The 13687-nt window shown below is 51.3% G+C and overlaps 1 protein-coding gene across 1 annotated transcript in view; it reads left to right on the forward strand.

The window, feature by feature from the left end:
- Window positions 1–13687, forward strand: part of COL5A1 (collagen type V alpha 1 chain) — a 135672-nt gene that overhangs the window by 106027 nt on the left and 15958 nt on the right. Inside the window, exons 43-64 of the mRNA XM_038156249.1 lie at window positions 489–596; window positions 1076–1129; window positions 1796–1849; window positions 2026–2133; window positions 2228–2281; window positions 2364–2471; window positions 2604–2657; window positions 2994–3101; window positions 4092–4145; window positions 4295–4348; window positions 4938–4991; window positions 5430–5483; window positions 6146–6253; window positions 6638–6691; window positions 6788–6841; window positions 7325–7432; window positions 7882–7935; window positions 8532–8567; window positions 9306–9359; window positions 9741–9999; window positions 10346–10458; window positions 12397–12465. Coding sequence (XP_038012177.1) covers window positions 489–596; window positions 1076–1129; window positions 1796–1849; window positions 2026–2133; window positions 2228–2281; window positions 2364–2471; window positions 2604–2657; window positions 2994–3101; window positions 4092–4145; window positions 4295–4348; window positions 4938–4991; window positions 5430–5483; window positions 6146–6253; window positions 6638–6691; window positions 6788–6841; window positions 7325–7432; window positions 7882–7935; window positions 8532–8567; window positions 9306–9359; window positions 9741–9999; window positions 10346–10458; window positions 12397–12465 — 1773 coding nt within the window. The remainder of the gene's footprint in view (window positions 1–488; window positions 597–1075; window positions 1130–1795; window positions 1850–2025; window positions 2134–2227; window positions 2282–2363; window positions 2472–2603; window positions 2658–2993; window positions 3102–4091; window positions 4146–4294; window positions 4349–4937; window positions 4992–5429; window positions 5484–6145; window positions 6254–6637; window positions 6692–6787; window positions 6842–7324; window positions 7433–7881; window positions 7936–8531; window positions 8568–9305; window positions 9360–9740; window positions 10000–10345; window positions 10459–12396; window positions 12466–13687) is intronic.

Here is a 13687-nt window from a genome sequence, read left to right on the forward strand (position 1 = left end):
AGTAGATGTTGACACAGAGATTGTTTTATTCGCTTCAGGTGGTTTTATTTGTCCAGAATCTCAGGATGGGCCTCCTGAGAACCCCCCTTAGTTGGGGGTCAGCCAGGGAGGGAGCAGCTGGGGCAGCCAGGAGCAGAATCAGCAAAAACTGGCTCGTGGGAGGAAAAATTACTTGGGGTCTTGCTTGTCATCCAGGCAGGGATGGCAGAGGGTTCAGATTAAATCAGATTATGTTGCTGTAGCAGTGAAATTGCAGCTGTGATCTGGGTATTCACTGCTTACATTTGCTTGTTCTTTTCATTATCCCTCAAGACAGAAGTTTTGTCTCCTTTCAGACAAGGAGCACAGATGAAATATCAGCTGGAAGCGGCTTTGCTGTCCTGCCCATCCAGCCAGGAGTCGTTAGCAGCTGGATAAAACCTTAATGGGCTGTAATGGCTCGGTTGGAGAGCTCTGGGTGTGTGACCTGCTTGTTTTTCTGCTTCCAGGGAGAGAAGGGTCCCCAAGGACCGGCTGGCCGGGATGGCATCCAGGGCCCCGTGGGACTGCCGGGCCCGGCAGGTCCTGTTGGACCTCCTGGAGAGGATGGAGACAAGGTGGGGACAGCTCCTGCTGCCTGGGGTCACTCTGGCAAGGAGCTGGGCAGCGTTTCCACCGTGGTGCATCCCACAGTAGGGTGGGATGTGCTGCTGGAGCCACAAAATGCCCTGAAATCCAGGTTGGCTCCCCCAAACCTGTTGCAGGTGCCTGGCCACGGATGCCCAGCCTCTCCAAATTAATTCCCTCTCTCATTAAGCCCCTCTGGAGTGGAGGGTTCCCGGGAAACATCAGTTGGGACAAATCCCTCGTGGCTGCTCAAAGGGTCTGCGAGATGCAGCTTCGTGCCTGGCGTGGCAGCTGAGGAACTGTAGGGTGGAAAAGGGTCTGGTTGCACCTGGAGAGGCCAAATCTCTGGAATTCTTCAGCCCACCCATCCATTCAGTCCCTGTGGGATTTGGGATGAGGATGCAGACCCTCAGGGCTGTTGAGATGTGGAAGTGGTGATGGATTAATGTTGTTCCTTTGTTCCTGGCAGGGTGAGATCGGGGAGCCTGGGCAGAAGGGCAGCAAGGGTGACAAGGGGGAGCAGGTGAGTGGAGGGGACTCTGCTGTAGCTGCTGGTCTTGAGTCTGGTTTGTTGTGTGACTTGCTGGAAATAGAAATTAAATTTATATCGTTTTCTAATGTTGATTCATCTTCTGTGCTTCATCAAATACCCACATGATGTAAAAAAAGAGTGAGAGCCTCAAGCTCCCAGGAACACTGAGATATTTCCACATCACCCACTTAGCATGGAAATATCTGTGAAACATGAGCAGTGTTGCCATCAAAGTTGGGTCTTTGGCTGAAGTTCCCTTTCTGATTTAGTTGAAGATGTCTCTGCTCATGGCAGAGGGGTGGACTTGGAGATTTTTAAAGGTCCCTTCCAACCCAAACCATCCTGTAATTCTGTGGTAATTCCAGTTCCACACCCTTTTTGTGCTGCCCAGAGCCTGAGGAACATGAGTTACCCAGGAGTCAGGGCTGAGTGCTGACATTGCTTTGCTGCAGTGAAAATGTGTTTGGAGGAGTCTGCTCTCCACTGGCGCCGGGGCTGAGGAATGCTGGGGTGCCCAGGCAGGCCTGACCCTGTTCTCCACCTTTCTTTTGGGAATTAATGCAGCTTTAATGGAGATTGTATTGAAGGAATTCCCCTTTTCCAGGTGAATTTGTCACTCTGCTCCTAACACTGACATTTATTTTTTTTTTGTCACAGGGTCCCCCAGGCCCCACTGGTCCCCAGGGCCCAATTGGTCAGCCTGGTCCTGCTGTGAGTATTCCCCCCTATTAGCAGAAGTCCCTTTTTTTTCCCCCAAAAAGCCTCCTGGGAAGCACTGGGATGATTCCTGCCTGGCACTGCTGCTGCCCAACACCAGCAGGGCGTGGTGGGATGGGGTTGGTGTGTCCCCACGTCTGTCCTGGGCTGATCAGACCCTGTCCTTGCAGGGAGCTGATGGAGAGCCCGGGCCCCGAGGACAGCAAGGCCTCTTTGGTCAGAAAGGTGACGAAGGACCCCGAGGTTTCCCTGGTCCCCCCGGCCCCGTGGGCTTGCAGGTAATTTGCAGCATCCAGGGAGGGTTTAGGGTGGTGAGAGCTGGGGCTCACCTGACATGTTCCCAGCTAAAATTCCTCCTCTGCACCTCCACAGGGCCTGCCTGGACCACCTGGGGAGAAGGGAGAAACGGGTGACGTTGGGCAGATGGTAAGGGGCTTCCAAATTTCTTATTTCACCACGGACATGGCTCTGAGAAACCCATCTGAAATTTATCCTCCTTTTCTCTCAGGGCCCACCAGGCCCACCAGGACCCAGAGGTCCATCTGGGCCACCAGGAGCAGATGGTCCACAGGGTCCTCCTGGAGGAATAGGAAATCCTGGTGCAGTAGGAGAGAAGGTAAAGCACCCGGACGAGCCTGAAGCAGGAGTTTGCTGCAGCACTCATGCAGCGGCTTTGCTGTGCCAGCAGAAAACTCATCCCCCTGCAGAAATGTGAATATTTCCAACTTTTTTTTTTTTCCATGTGCAGGGTGAACCTGGGGAATCTGGTGAGCCTGGTCTCCCTGGCGAGGTTGGCCTGCCGGTAAGTGCCCCCTGGGAGAGGCATGGATGTGCTGGAGAGGTGTGGATGTGGATGGGACAGCAGGGACTGAACCAGGCCTGTCCTGGATTTGGGTATTGATGACACATTGCCACGTTCCTGGGTATTTATAGGATCACGTTTAGTCACCAAATCTGGGCTACCCACGACTGAACACCATGAGCACCACTCAGTCCTTGTGGGAAGGGACTGTTAAATCGTGTCCTGGTGTTTGGAGACACAAATAGAGCTTCTTGCTCAGAATTGATTAAAGGATAATTAGAGATCAGTATGGTTTTTGTTTTTTCCTTGAAAATAAAAGGTTGTTTTCCTTTACAGGGCCCTAAAGGTGAAAGAGGTGAAAAGGGGGAAGCAGGTCCCTCTGGTGCTGCTGGTCCACCTGGCCCCAAAGGCCCACCAGGTGATGATGGCCCCAAAGGCAGCCCTGTAAGTACCCCCTCAGTCTTTCCTTGCCTTGCCAGCAGAGATTTCTGCATGAAAAGATGTTCCCAGAGATATCTGTGGAAATTTAAACTCATTTCCTAACCATGGAATTGTTCCCCTGGTGATCCATGATCTCAGCCCCCTTCCTTAGGGTGCTGATGAGGGAAAGACCCTGCTGTACCATATTTCCCAGAAATACTGGAATTCTCAGTGCTTTCTGCAGGCTATCAGGAATCTCACCCCATGGAGAGGAGCTGCAGTAGGGTCACTTGGTGTTTATGGCTTTCCAAGGTCTTCTGCACCAGAGCAGAGCTTCCAAAATAGGATCAAGGAGATTTATTGGGCTTGGGAGCTGTACCTGCACACCTAGCTCCCTGCTGCTGCTGATCTCTACAGCTCTGCTGGAGCCAGTGGAGCTCTGCTGATTTTACCAGGGGACAATGGTACAGGGCTTATCTTGCAGGCTCCTCTGATGCCTGAAATGTATGATGAGATAAGGCAAGATGGCACAAAGAAGCAGAGGAGGCAGGGGAGTTTAGTCATCCCTCCTAACAGATGGGATTTGGGATATCAGTGATGGGTTGCAGGCTGCTCCTGGAATCATGTGAAGCACCCGACAGACATTGTATGGGGAAGAATGCTGAAGTGTTTCAGTCATTAAATGCTCTGAGAGGCTCCTCCTGTGCAAAATGTCACACATTTGCAAAAGCAAAACCTTCCAATCTGCACGTTCCCAAAGCTGGGAGGACTCTGCTGTCACCCAGCCAAAGGATTTCTGACAAGCTGGGATGAAGTCCCAGCGTTGTTTTCGGAGCTCTGGTGGCCAGGACGCAGATCTGGATGGGCTGGGACAGGGTGAAAACGCTGCAGCTGCAAAGAGGGGTTGTGGTTGTAGAAATTGGGGTTTTACTCCATAGGGTGGCTCCCCATGTTGTCACTGGTGCTCTCCAGGTGCAACATCCCTGACTTGGGAATATTCTTCTCTCTTTGCAGGGTCCAGTTGGTTTCCCTGGTGACCCTGGTCCTCCTGGAGAGCCTGGCCCAGCTGTAAGTGTTGGTCTCACAGAGCTTCCTGCTCCTGGGGTGGTGAAGCTCAACTGTGCTGCTCATCCCCAGCAGCTCCCCTGGTGTGTCCTCTGCTCAGCACCATTCACACCCTAAAAACTCCTCCTTGTTCCTTTTTCCCTCCATTTTAGGGTCAAGACGGCCCCCCTGGTGACAAAGGTGATGATGGTGAACCTGGACAGACTGTGAGTACCGGGAGAGATGAGAGCTGTTCCCCACAATGCCCGTGGCTCTGTGTCAGCTCCAGGGACACTGAGCCTCTCATTCCCACCAGAATTTCCCAGAGGGAGTTGCCCACTGAGGATCTCATTTGCTCCTGTGTCATCCATCCATCCATCCATCATCCATCATCCATCCATCATCCATCCATCATCCATCCATCCATCCTTCCATCATCCATCCATCCATCCATCTATCCATCATCCATCCATCCATCCATCCCTCATCCATCCATCCATCCATCCATCCCTCATCCATCCCTCATCCATCATCCCTCATCCATCCATCCATCATCCATCCATCCATCCATCCCTCATCCATCCCTCATCCATCCATCCATCCATCCATCCATCCATCCATCCATCATCCATCCATCCATCCATCCATCCATCCATCCATCATCCATCCATCCCTCATCCATCCATCCATCCATCCATCCATCCATCCATCCATCCCTCATCCATCCATCCATCCCTCATCCATCCATCCATCATCCATCCATCCATCCATGGGTGGGGCACTCATGGCTTGTTCCCCTCTCCTCTCTCCCTGCAGGGTTCCCCTGGGCCCACAGGAGAGCCAGGCCCCTCTGGACCCCCTGGAAAACGGGTGAGTTGGTTTTCTAGGAAGATTTTCCCAAAAGCATTTCCATTAACTTTTTAAAACTCGTGCTGTTACCAAGCCTACAATAAATGCTGTGTAAATACCGTGTGAAACATCTGATAATTAAAAAAAAAATAAAATGATGCACCATCCACAGCCGTTGGAAATTGATGGGAAGCTGCCAAGCAAATCCCATGGATTTTTTTTTTAAGATGTTAACAGCCCAAAGAAAATGCAAGGATGAGGTACTGCGGCTCTTCTTGCCTTGCTGGCAGAACCCAGGGATTCATTTAGCAAGGAGCTAATTTAAAAAGCTTTTCAGGGATATTTGTCTCCATTTTGTCTCCTTCCCTGGGGCCGGAGCATCGTTTTGCTAATTCCAATGGGCCGTTGCAGATCAGCAGGATCTAACTGTGTTTTCCATCTATTCTGGGCTTTCTTTAGGGCCCTCCTGGTCCAGCTGGTCCTGAAGGAAGGCAAGGAGAGAAAGGAGCCAAGGTGAGAGCTGAATGGGATTTCACTTGTGCTGTGTCCTTGCTAGTCCAAGAGGATCTGCCTCTGCCAAGGCAGGGAGTTGATTTTGCTGTGTGTTACAACAAATTAGTCTGGATTTGGGGCCAGTGGCCTCAAATCTGAGCTTATGTTTCAGCCCTTAACAAGCTCTGTGGAGATAATTAAGGCTTGGTAAGGTCAGGGGAATGTTTTGCCTGGTTTGAAACATCCAAGTGCTATATTTGGCGATGTAATGTGTTGTAAATAATGGGGGTGTGCAGAGCCCCGTGTCCTTTCCCAGGGCAAACGCAGCATTCATGGGCTGGGATTGTTTGGGTGGGAGTGCTGGGGGAATGGAGATGGCATTGGAAATTACAGATCCCCTTGTGGCAGCACAGGGGAGGGAGGAGGGGTGGATGGAGGGGTGTCCCTGAACCCAGGAGAGCTCAGAGCCAAAGGGTGGTTCCTGCTGGAATTCAGGCAAGGCTGGGAACTGAAGCAGTTTGGAGAGTGCCTGAGGTGGAGGGAGCAGCAGGAAAATCAAGGAGCAGAAAGTTTCATTTCCAGTGCTTTGCATGGATCTGTATCCACTCCATGACATCCTGGCACCATCTCACAAAATCATCTGACATCCCAACACAAATTCAACACCCTGCCTCTTCACCCAGGGGGAAGCTGGTTTGGAAGGACCTCCTGGGAAGACTGGACCCATTGGTCCCCAAGGTGCTCCAGGGAAGCCTGGCCCCGATGGCCTTCGTGGGATTCCTGGCCCAGTTGTGAGTATTCCCAGGCTGAGGAAGCTCAGGTTTGTTCCTGTATCCCACCTGCCTGGAAGATGCCTTTTCCCAGTGTTCTGTCCATGCTGGAATGCCTGACAGCAGATAAAATACATTTTATGGGAATAATGGAATGGTGAATATCATCTCCCACATGTTTCATTTGAGCCTTGGGTCTTCAGCCACTCTCCAGGAGTGATTTTCCTTGACCCACAAAGTCCCTTTTCCAGCAGAGATTTGAACATGGAAGGAACACAAATCCTTTTGCTTTTGCCACCTGTGAAAAGCCAGGACAAACCTTCCCTGGCACAGGTGAATAATCAGAATATTCCCAGCTGGGAGCACTGCTGTCACTGGGAATGAGGGAATTGCACTTTTTTACAGGGTGAACAAGGTCTCCCAGGATCCCCTGGCCCAGATGGTCCTCCAGGCCCAATGGTATGTCCAGAGCATCCAATCCCAGGAGTTTTTGAGCTGGATGAATGAGTGTGACATGAATTCATTCCCTCTTTTGTTTCCCCCTGTGTCCCAAAGGGCCCTCCGGGTTTGCCTGGTCTGAAAGGAGACTCTGGTCCTAAAGGGGAGAAGGTGAGAATGCACTCAGCATCCCATTGCCTCATCCCTGGTGGGTGTGGGGGGACACATGGCACTGCACAGGGGTCCTGCAGCTGGCAGGACGAGGCTGGGGAGTGTCACCAGCCCCAGTGGCAGCTTCAGAGGAGAGCTGGAGCACTCTGAGTGTGCCCCAAGGAGCTGAGTAGTGGGGGAGTGTGGAGGTGCAGAGCCCTGCTCCATTTTTGGGGTGATTCTCCACCCTATAAACATTTCTGTCATATATATATATTTATATAACCCCAAGGAATGAGCAGCTGCTCCAGTGCAGAGGTTCTTTCTATATTTGTAGCATTTTCTGCTATAAAAATCTCCTCTTTTTGTCCACTCTGCCACTTCCACGTGCCAGGGATTGCTACAAACTCCTCTCACCTCACTCAGATATTTGGGGTCGGATCTAGAAATGTCTTTGCCCTCTCCAGCCACAAATCCTAATCAACATCTGCTGTTTTCCCCCAGGGTCACCCAGGTTTAATTGGTCTCATTGGACCACCAGGAGAGCAGGGAGAAAAGGGTGACAGAGGCCTCCCAGGCCCCCAGGGCTCAGCAGGACCCAAAGGAGAGCAGGTAAACATTCCCTAAAACCTTCCTGGAACGTGCTTTGGAGCACTGCACCCTGGAGGAGGTGCAGCATAGCAGAGATGGGCAACCCTGGCAGGAGATCCTTGGCACTTTTTGAGGGATATTTTCTGTATTAATGTGGTTTATTCTGCGTGTGAAACATGGATTTGCTCCAAAATGACCCGTTTTAGTGGGAAGCAGATTCTCAGGGGTCCTATGAAAGAGTTGAATAGACTTGGAGGGATGGTGCCATTAAATATTCATCTGAAGGGCTGATTTTTAAAAGTGTGAGCCTAAATGAGGTAGGAGATTCCTTGTCCATGCTCTAAAAACCAGGTGAAGCTCCAGATTGGACTGGAATCCCCCAAAACTGGGTGCTCACTTGTGAACAGGGGTTGGATGGGTAATTTTAGGGCAGAATTGCAGATCAATGTTATTTTGCTGTTATCTTTTAGGGTATCACAGGTCCCTCTGGACCCATTGGACCTCCAGGGCCCCCAGGATTACCGGTAGGTGACAACCAATGACCTTGGAATTCCTTGGGAGCCCTCAGGAGCCACTTTGGTGCTCCCAGAAATGCCCAGCACTACCCTGGCTGTAGGAGGATATTGGTCACAATGGGGTTTTTTTTGGCTGAGCCCTTTAAAAACCCTTGGATGAGTTCCAGGAGTGCTGGAAGTGGGAAGATGTGGGAGATGGGCTGAAGATGTGCGAGATGGGCACAGGGAAATCGTCCCACCCTGTTTCCCTCCCCCTTTCTTTTGGGACACCCACAATTCCACGGGGATTTCTTGCCCTTTTTTGCTGATTTTATCCCTTTTTTTGGATGCCCAGAGGCCTTGTGCTACCCTGGGGTGCCCAGCTGGGTGTCCTGAGCACGGAGTGGGATCAGCCCCACGTTCCAGGAATCACCCAGCAGCTTGTGTGGGCAGGAGTGTGGAGCTCTGCCACAAAAGCTTTTTGTCTGTTGGCAAATAAAAGCAACACCCAGCTGAAGGGGATGAGGAAAACGGAAACAGAAAGGGAGTAAATTTGTTTAAAATTCCCTTTCTGAACTGTCTGCTTGGAAATGGGCTGACTCCTTTCTGTATTTGTCTCTCCACAGGGTCCACCTGGTCCCAAAGGTGCTAAAGGCTCATCAGTGAGTATGGCCACAGCTAAAGGAAGAGGCTGAGGGGTTTTTGTTGAGTGTAGGACAAGCTGGGCCTCCCCTCATCAGCAAAATGAATGCAATTAGCTGGGAGGACTTAGCAAACTCTGCCTAAGCCCAGCAATGATAATTGGGGAAGCTTTCTGCGCCTCAGCTGCACTTCCCAAAGGGCAGAGCAGCCGAGATCACAAGGAGCAATCCCGTGCTTAGTCCTGAGGAGAGAAGCTGCTGCTGGAGAGTGGAGGGGATTAAAAATAGCCCGTGAAAAGCGGGAGGTGGGAAGCTGGAAAGTGAAGAACTCGGTGAGAAATGAGACTCTGGAGCTTCGTGGTGCAGACCTGCTGTGCAGGCAGCTAAAAATTCCTCTTTTGGGCAACTTCGTAGTGTCTTTTTTGCCATCCAGAATTCGATGTTTTATTAATTTGAAGATTTTATTTGACTTGCAGAACTGTTGGGTTGGTTGGGAGAGTTAGATTTCATGCATTTTATGCATTCTGTAGGAAGCATTAGAAAAATCTGACTGCAACTCCAGGTGTTTGATCTTTTCTTTCACCTAAACACCAAAAATAACCAAATATAACCTGGGGTGTGGGTACAGGGAGACTCCTCTTGTGTGCCTGAAGGGACAAAAATGAAGTTTCATTAGTTAAAATAATGTTTGGGATGTGATAAAAGTACCAGGTGAATTCTCCTGAGTGACTCCTGATTGTCCCTTGTTTTTCCATCCAGGGTCCCACAGGTCCAAAGGGTGAATCAGGTCTTCCTGGGCCCCCAGGGCCTCCTGTAAGTAGAACCCATAAGGTGAAGGATGAAATGAGGTTCAGACTTCATGGGTGCTGGAATTTGGGAAGCAGAAAAATCTCTGGGCAAAGATTCAAATCAAAGATTCCTTTCCAATCCCAGCAATGGGTTGGAATCTCTTGGAGACAATGGGGGAGAAAGGATGGGAAGGGAGGATTTATTGATGGGAAGAGAGCAAGGGAAGGTAGAAGAGGACAATGGAAGGTGGAAAATGTTGAAGCCAGAGGTTTTATCAGCACCATCCATGGCTGTTTTCCACGTCCAGTGTGTATTTTGGGATGTTGCTGCTTTGTTCATCTCTCTTGTCCTTTTCCCAGTGGAATAAGACGTTGTGCCTTTTGTTTTTTTCCCCCAAAAAATCAGGGTCCTCCTGGAGAAGTCATCCAGCCCCTGCCCATCCAGGCTGCCAAGAGGACCAGGAGGAACATTGATGCCAGCCAGCTGCTGGATGACGGCAATGCCGACAACTACATGGACTACGCTGATGGCATGGAGGAGATTTTTGGCTCCCTGAACTCCTTGAAACTGGAAATCGAGCAGATGAAGCACCCCTTGGGCACTCAGCACAACCCAGCACGCACCTGCAAGGACCTGCAGCTCTGCCACCCTGATTTCCCAGATGGTGTGTCCCAGGCTAGGGGGAATGTGGGGAATTCTGGTTTCCAGCTAAACACAGAAGGGAGGGGTGGAAGAGCAGGAATTTGGGGAGTCCATGGGGGATGTGGCTGGTGGGGAAGGAATATGTAGAGCTGGACTGGATATCAGTGGACAGCCCTTCCAGCTGCAATATTCTGTTCTAAAAATGGGGATATGGGATGAAAAACCTTCTTCAGCTGGCACCAGGGCATGACCAGCTTTCAAAAACTGCATATAAATAACCACCCATGAGAGGTGAAACATGCCAGATGAGGGGGCTGCTGAAGTGCCCTCTGAGCTGATCCTTTCTTCCCTTCTCTCCCCTCATCCAGGTGAATACTGGGTTGATCCCAACCAGGGGTGTTCCAGGGACTCTTTCAAAGTTTACTGTAATTTCACGGCTGGTGGAGAGACCTGCATCTTCCCTGACAAGAAATCTGAAGGAGTAAGTCCACACCACCTTTGCTTTCCCCTCTGTCCTGGTGGTAGATGGTTTCCTGATGTGAATATTCAATTGAAGAGCAGCAAGGAAGGATCACAGATCCAGAATGTTCCTTTGTTACACAACATTACCTTCTACAATAATACGGAATATCTTGACAAATCAGATTTAAACTGTGATTTGGGACAAACCTCTGATGGTTTCCCAGGCATAATAAATGCTAAAACCTTAATTTTTTTGGACTTTGCTGTCCAAGGCAGGGGTGTGTGTTGGTGCAGGGTTTGGGAGCTCTGTTTAACTCATTCCCTTCCACAGCCCTGCTCCACTGTCTGCATGCCCAAACGCCACCGACTCCCCTCCCCTCCCTGTGTCTCCAGGCAGGGCAGATAAATGTTTACCTGCTGTCATTTTTCCTGCTGTTCCTTGTGGGTAAATGATCCTAAATGATTGCAAGCGGGCTCAGAGCTCTCCCTGGCACCGCTGCACAAGGTTGATGGAGTTATTTGTGTAATGATGCTCTTAGCTCAGCCATACCCATCATTTTTGTCCTGTGTGCCTGCACTCTGTTTTCCAGAGCTGCTCTTCCTGCTGCCTGGGGACCAGCTGTGGCACTGGCCAAGCAGAAACACAACAATTCAGCCTGGGGGGAGCTGTGCCAGTGTCACAGTTGTGCTCCAGCTGTGACAAAGCTGAGCTGTTCTCCTGCTGCATTTCATCCACCAGAAATGTGTGTCAGCACAGCACAAACCCCACGCCACATAAATCCTCCCTGAGTTTTTCTTGGGGCTGTTTAAAGAGGAGATGGATTTCCTCTTGCTCTGCATCAGTGAGCTGTGTTTTTCCTCAACATTTGACAGCTCAAAAAGCAGAGTCTGGCCATGATCTTGCAGGGCCCTGAGCTCCTGCTGCGCTGGTTCTGTGAGAGGCTCTGTGGAGCTGCAGAACTCCTCAAAATACAAATTTCATGCTGGGATCCATGAGAAAAAAACTTCTCCCACCCAGAGGGATAAGAGCCACCACCCCAGCCCTGGGTGGGTTTGTGATGAGCCACAGCAGAGTTTCAGCCACGGCTCCTCTCAGCTCATCCCTCCCCCAGCACAAACACTGGGATTTGCTCTGCAGGTCACATCCTGCCAAGGGCAGGACAGTCCCCAGTCACCTGCAGCTGGGCTGCTGCTTTAGGAGAGATTTCCAGCACAGATGAGGGCGTTGTGGGAAGCTGAGGGAGCAGCCATCCTTCATCCTCCTTCCTGTGCTCTGACTCAGCTGCTGAGCTGGGGCTGCCTGAAGGATGCTCTGATGGCTGATTCCTTGTCCAGGCCACCCCTGTGTCACTCTGGGTACCTGGAGCTCCATGCTGTGTGTCCAGCACCTCAGGCAGGCAGAGGCTTTTCCTTCATCACGTCCTTTGCCTTTCCCAGCCCCACAGCACCTGGATTTGGCACGAGAGAGGCACCAGGCTTCTCCAGCACCAGCACTGCCCTCCACACGAAGACCAATGCACCTTTTCCCATCCATGCTTCCTTTTTCCCTCTCTGTCTTTACTTTTAATTTTCCTGCCACTGGTGGATTTGCATCCCAAGTTCCTAGGAGGCAAAGGAGGCTGGTGCCAGAGCAGCACCACTCCATCTCCTCTGCTTCAGAGCCACCTTCTGCTCTCATTACTATGTATAAAGATTTAAATTTAAAAAAAAAAAAACATTTTAAAGCAAGTTGGACAGTTTCAATAAGACATGCAGACTCTGGAATGAAAGTAAACTTTTTAATTTTGATTTTTTTTTTCTTTCTCTCTTCCCTCCTTGCTTTCCACAAACTAGGCTAGAATTACTTCCTGGCCCAAGGAAAACCCAGGCTCGTGGTTCAGTGAATTCAAGCGCGGTAAACTGGTAAGAGGCATCCTGGTGCTTGCTGTTTCCTTTAACCCCCTGTCATATTTTACAGAGTAAAATGGCTCGTTGGCCCAAAGAACAGCCTTCCACATGGTATAGTCAATACAAGCGGGGGTCCTTGGTAAGTGGCTAACCCTGGCCCTGAATCAGAGCTTGTCACCTGCTTTGGTATGGCCACACCGCTGCCCTCTGCATGCTGGACTAACCCCCCTCCCGGGCACATGGAGACGTTTAAGGTGGAATTCTGAGAGAGACCCCAAAGCCACTGTGGGGGCTTTGTTTCAGTCTGCCTGGGTGGGAAATGGGGAGCTGAGCTTTGCCCGGGGTTAGAAGGGGACACCCTGGGGACCCTGGGGCAGGTTTGTCTGCACAGAGCCCTGCAGGAGAGCTGCATCCCGCAGGGAGAGCTGCATCCCACGGGGACATCTGCATCCCACGGGGAGAGCTGCATCCCACGGGGAGAGCTGCATCCCACAGGGAGAGCTGCATCCCACAGGGAGATCTGCATCCCACAGGGAATGCTCCATCCCACGGGGAGAGCTGCATCCCACAGGGAATGCTCCATCCCACAGGGAGAGCTGCATCCCACAGGGAGATCTGCATCCCACAGGGAATGCTCCATCCCACAGAGAGAGCTCCATCCCACAGGGAATGCTCCATCCCACAGGGAGATCTGCATCCCACAGGGAGATCTGCATCCCACAGGGAATGCCTCATCCCACAGGGAGTTTTGCATCCCTCTGGGAACTCTCCATCCCACAGGGAGTGCCGCATTCCACAGGGAAAACTCCATCCCACAGGGAGTTGTGCATCCCACAGGGAGTGCTGCATCGCACAGGGAATGCTGCATCCCTCTGGGATCTCTCCATCCTACAGGGAGTTCTGCATCCCACAGGGAACTCTCCATCCCACAGGGAACACTCCATCCCACAGGGAGAGCTGCATCCCTCTGGGAACTCTCCATCCCACAGGGAGAGCTGTTGCTGTCTCCTCTGGAGTCCCCATTTCGGGTGTCCCCATGTTGCTGTCCCCTTGCTGCCGTCCCCCAGCAGTGCAGCCTCACCCCAAGAGCTGAGAGATCCCTGAAATGCTGCTCCAGCCCCGAGCTGGGCACGGTGCTGGGACCCAGGGGAGGAGCTGCACATCTCTGGCCTCTCTAGGACAGGTTGGCCCCAGAGGGTGGATTTTGTCCCCATGTGGAGATGAGCCACGCTGGGGACTCCCATGCTGACCCCAGAGTCATTTATTTAAAGGAAGATTTCCAGCCAAGCCTAGTGGAAAGGAATTTGATTGAGTCACAATTAAGGAATTTTTTTTCACGGGGGAAGAGCTGTTTTAAGATC

Source organism: Motacilla alba, chromosome 17 (genome assembly GCF_015832195.1).
Source record: "Motacilla alba alba isolate MOTALB_02 chromosome 17, Motacilla_alba_V1.0_pri, whole genome shotgun sequence".
NCBI lineage: Eukaryota > Metazoa > Chordata > Aves > Passeriformes > Motacillidae > Motacilla > Motacilla alba.